General features: G+C 33.8%; 1 protein-coding gene across 1 annotated transcript; it reads left to right on the top strand.

Annotated features, from left to right (window-relative positions):
* Positions 1–3,627: 3,627 nt before the first annotated feature.
* Positions 3,628–4,551, top strand: LOC126018270 (olfactory receptor 2D3-like). The gene has a single exon (XM_049780415.1). It carries the CDS (start codon positions 3,628–3,630, stop codon positions 4,549–4,551), a length of 924 nt encoding a protein of 307 aa, XP_049636372.1.

The following is a 4,551-nucleotide window of genomic DNA, read 5'->3' as shown; positions in this document are numbered from 1 at the left end:
CAGATTTCATTTTCTTTGAGTAGATGTTCAGAGGTTATTAGTTATTTGTATAACTTCTTTTGACAAATGTCTCTTCTACTTATTTCTCTTCTCACTTGCATAATATAATTTGTTTTCTTGTTACTATGTTACTTAAGTTATTAAATCCTTGATTTGCTAATGCTACAGTTTTCCACGATTTTCATATTTATTTTATAAAAAATTGTTTACAGAAGTATAATTAATACAGAAGTATAATTAATACAGAAGTATAATTAATAGAAGTAGAAGTTATTTTTGGTTTTGAGTCACTCACAGTTGTTGCTCAGGGCTAAATCTTGACTCAGTATTCAAGGATCACTCTTGGCAGGGCTTAGGGGTGCTAGGGGTCAAACTCAAATTCGTTTTATGCAAAACAAGTGTCTTACCTTGTACTATCTCTCTTTGCCTGAATTCAATGTTTTCAACTATCAACTTTTACATATCTGAATTGGTTATTTCTTTTTCATGTGTGTGCATTTTATAAAATGTTGTATTACCATAGATTTGGCATATAGATTTATGGATAGATAGTTAATGATGGATAAACATTCTATTATATTGAAAAGTTAATGTTTTAATATCAGTCATTAATACATTTGGGATTAACTTATATTTGTAACTATTATAATAACAAATATGCTCATATAAGAATATGTAGATAATATTTTAAAGTTAAACAGCAATTTTCTATTACATTTTATATTAAGAGACTAAATAAATATTTCACCTATGTCTCATATTAAGTTTTCACTCTAAAATGCTTTTCGGCTCAATAATTTATTCATTAGTCAAACATTTTATGTTATTTTCAAGATAAACTATGTTTTTGCAATGACTATAAACAGATAAGTGAGGAAATTTTAGTAAACATTTATATTTGGTAAAATTCAATACTTTATATCATTTTCACCTCTTATTTTCTACCTCTTATTTCTACATCATTTTATTAAAGTGAATATGGATTTATTTAATTTTTAACATAATCTATAAACAATTTAAATTTTTTTATTTTGGGACCACACCCGGTGATGCTCAGGGGTTACTTCTGACCATGAGCTCAGAAATAGCCCCTGCTTGGGGAACCATATGTGAGGGCATGGGATTGAACCGCTGTTCGTCCTAGGTTAGCGCATGTAAGAGAAATGCCCTACCACCTGTGCCACCGTTCAAGCCTCAATTTAAAATTAATTTATAAAATTAATTTATAAATTCCTTATATAACTTATATTATTATGATATATATTATATATAACTTATATAACTATATTTGTATTATATTCATTTATTCAGAATTATGATTCATAGTTTTCTTTTAATAGGATAAACTGATTCTTATTAATGCAAGTTGTCTAGTTCTTCTGTGAAAATAATTTAGTAGAATTTCTGTTCATTATTGTTGCTATATAAAACTATTCAGCTACTCATCTGTACCAGATCACATTTCTTCTCAGTATAATCTGACTTGAATGGCAATTTTTAATTTTTTTTAAAGATTTACAATGAGGGACCGGAGTAGTGGTGCAAGGGGTAGGGCATTTGCCTTGCACACGCTAACCTAGGACTGACCACAGTTTGATTCCCTGGTGTCCCATAGGAGTGATTTCTGAGTGCATAGCCAGGAGTAACCCCTGAACGTCACCGGGTGTGACCCAAAAACAAAACAGCAACAAAAATTACAATGAAATTGTCTGCAGATAATCTTGTTCACAATTGTCAATATTTGTTCATTTAATTTTGAGTTCTCCTTTGGGCATGTGCCCTCAAAATGTTTCTAAAACATGTTAAAATTTTTATTATTTTAGCGATTACAAATAACACTTCATACCTCAAAAAAGTTAGCATAGAGCAATTCTGTGTCTTCAAGCAATATGTGTGAAGAGTAAAATTGGGAAAGGTTTCATTTTGTCTAAAAATATTTTTAAGTAAAATTGTGAATTTCAAGAAAGATTGAGGAGCCACAAAGGAACCAATATAAAACTTCTGATTTTGTTTCAGTCAACAGCATATTGGAGATAATAATGACCACTTCATAAGAATTGCAAAGGATTTTAAAGTTCAAAGTTGACCTAAATACTAATAAAAAAATAACTGACAACAATAAATTATAATGATTATTGCCAAAGGATCCTTTACAGAGAGAGGGAATAAAAGGATGTAGAGGATTAGTTTGTAAAGACTATTTTGAATACAACCATAGAGCTGCTATTTTTCTTTTGTTTCTAATAAATCACTTTATGCTAATACCAAATGATGCATGGATTCTCCCATTATTATAATTTCTTTAATTTTAAATTTGTAATTGAGTATTACTTTGGATGTAATAAATATAAGGCAATGTATAATAACTTTTTTTTTTGTTTTTCGGGCCACACTCGTTTGATACTCAGGGGTTACTCCTGGCTAAGTGCTCAGAAATTACCCCTGGCTTGGGGGACAATGTGAGACGCCGGGGGATCGAACCGCAGTCCTTCCTTGGCTAGCACTTGCAAGGCAGACACCTTACCTCTAGCACCACCTTGCAGGCCCCAATGTATAATATCTTACATGTGCTGAAAGAGCTTATGTGATTAAATTTAACATGAAATATCTAACTTTATAATGATAGCAGATAATTTGCTGTATAATTTGTGGATCTCATCTCATTGTTGTTGTCCTTTTCTATGGGTCTGCTATATTTGCATATATGAGACCCAACTCCAAGATAATGAATGAGAGGGACAAAGTGATCTCTGTCTTCTACTCAGCAATTACACCCATGTTAAACCCCATTATTTATAGTCTGAGGAATAAGGATGTCAAAGGGGCTCTCAGGAGAATAACTGCAAAATAGTCTTTGTGAAAGTGAGGGTATTTTAAAATATGCTATTAATTTTAGTAAAATGAAAAGATGAACTTAAAGAAAGATGAACTTCTATTTTTCTTAAATGTAAATAAAGAACACATTGTGGCAAGCATGTTAGTTTTCTCCATACACTTAATATCAAGTCAGGTTTGATGAAATATCATATCTAGAACATTTTTTGTCTTTTGGTGTTATTAAGAGATTCAAAAAGTGAAAATCAGAAATGACTTTTTGTTGCTAGAACTGATCAACAAAAGGGTAGATTCATTTTCTGATATAAAAAATAGTTGTATAGAGGGGCCAGAGTGGTGGCAAGGAGTGGTAAGTCCTCTGCCTTGCTGGTGCTAGCCTAGGACGAACCTTGGTTCGATCCCCCAGTGTCCCATATGGTCCCCCAAGCTAGGAGCAATTTCTGAATAGCCTCTGAGCGTCACCGGGTGTACCTCCCCCCAAAAAAATAACAGCAAAAATAATTGTGTGGAGATGAAGACTGGAGATATAGCTCAAAAATTATAGTGCAAGTTTTGCAAGCTGAGCCTCAAGTTCAATACTGGCACTACATAGTTTCCTGAGTACTGGAGTGAGCAGCTCTTAAGTACTCTGAGTTGGAAAAAAAAAAGAAATAAAGTAGATATAATTATGCAATTAAAATAGTATTTGATAAATACCATAGTCATTAGATTTTATATAACTATATATAATTATTTAACTGACTACTATATGTTTCTTTTCTTGGTGCTGACTAGAAACAGTAATATTTATTCATGGGAGAAGAAAACCAAACCTATGTGACTGAATTTATCTTCCTGGGCCTTTCACAAGATCCACAGTTTCAAATTCTACTCTTCTTTCTTTTTCTAATCATCTATCTGCTAACTGTACTGGGAAATCTGCTCATCATTGTGCTCATTCACATAGACTCCAAACTCCACACACCCATGTACTTTTTCCTTAAGAACTTGTCCTTTGCTGATCTGTGCTTTTCCACTACCACAGTTCCCCAGGTGATCATCCACTTCCTGGCAAAAAGAAAAAGCATTTCATTTGCTGGGTGCTCAACACAGATAGTAGTTTTGCTTCTAGTTGGATGTACAGAGTGTGCTCTGCTGGCTGTAATGTCCTATGATCGATATGTAGCTGTCTGCAAGCCTCTGCACTATTCCACCATCATGACTCATTGGGTATGTATTCAGTTGGCTTTAGGATCCTGGGTCAGTGGAGCATTTGTGTCTCTGGTGGACACCACTTTCACTTTGTGCCTGCCCTACAGAGGAAAGAATATCATTAACCACTTCTTTTGTGAACCTCCAGCTCTCCTAAAGTTGGCTTCTGCAGATACCTACAGCACAGAAATGACCATTTTTGCCATGGGTGTGGTCATTCTCTTAGCTCCTGTTTCCCTGATCCTTGTCTCCTACTGGAATATTATATCTACTGTCATTCGGATGCAGTCAGATGAAGGAAGACTCAAAGTTTTTTCCACTTGTGGATCTCATCTCATTGTTGTTGTCCTTTTCTATGGATCTGCTATATTTGCATATATGAGACCCAACTCCAAGATAATGAATGAGAGGGACAAAGTGATCTCTGTCTTCTACTCAGCAATTACACCCATGTTAAACCCCATTATTTATAGTCTGAGGAATAAGGATGTCAAAGGGGCTCTCAGGAGAATAACTGCAAAATAG

This window comes from Suncus etruscus, chromosome 9 (assembly GCF_024139225.1).
Source record: "Suncus etruscus isolate mSunEtr1 chromosome 9, mSunEtr1.pri.cur, whole genome shotgun sequence".
Taxonomy (NCBI): domain Eukaryota; kingdom Metazoa; phylum Chordata; class Mammalia; order Eulipotyphla; family Soricidae; genus Suncus; species Suncus etruscus.
The sequence above is the reverse complement of the archived record's forward strand: the minus strand, read 5'-3'. Positions and strand labels throughout refer to the sequence as shown.

Excerpts from the sequence above, each read along its gene's own strand:
- LOC126018270 (XM_049780415.1), top strand. The coding sequence starts at position 3,628 with ATGGGAGAAGAAAACCAAACCTATGTGACTGAATTTATCTTCCTGGGC.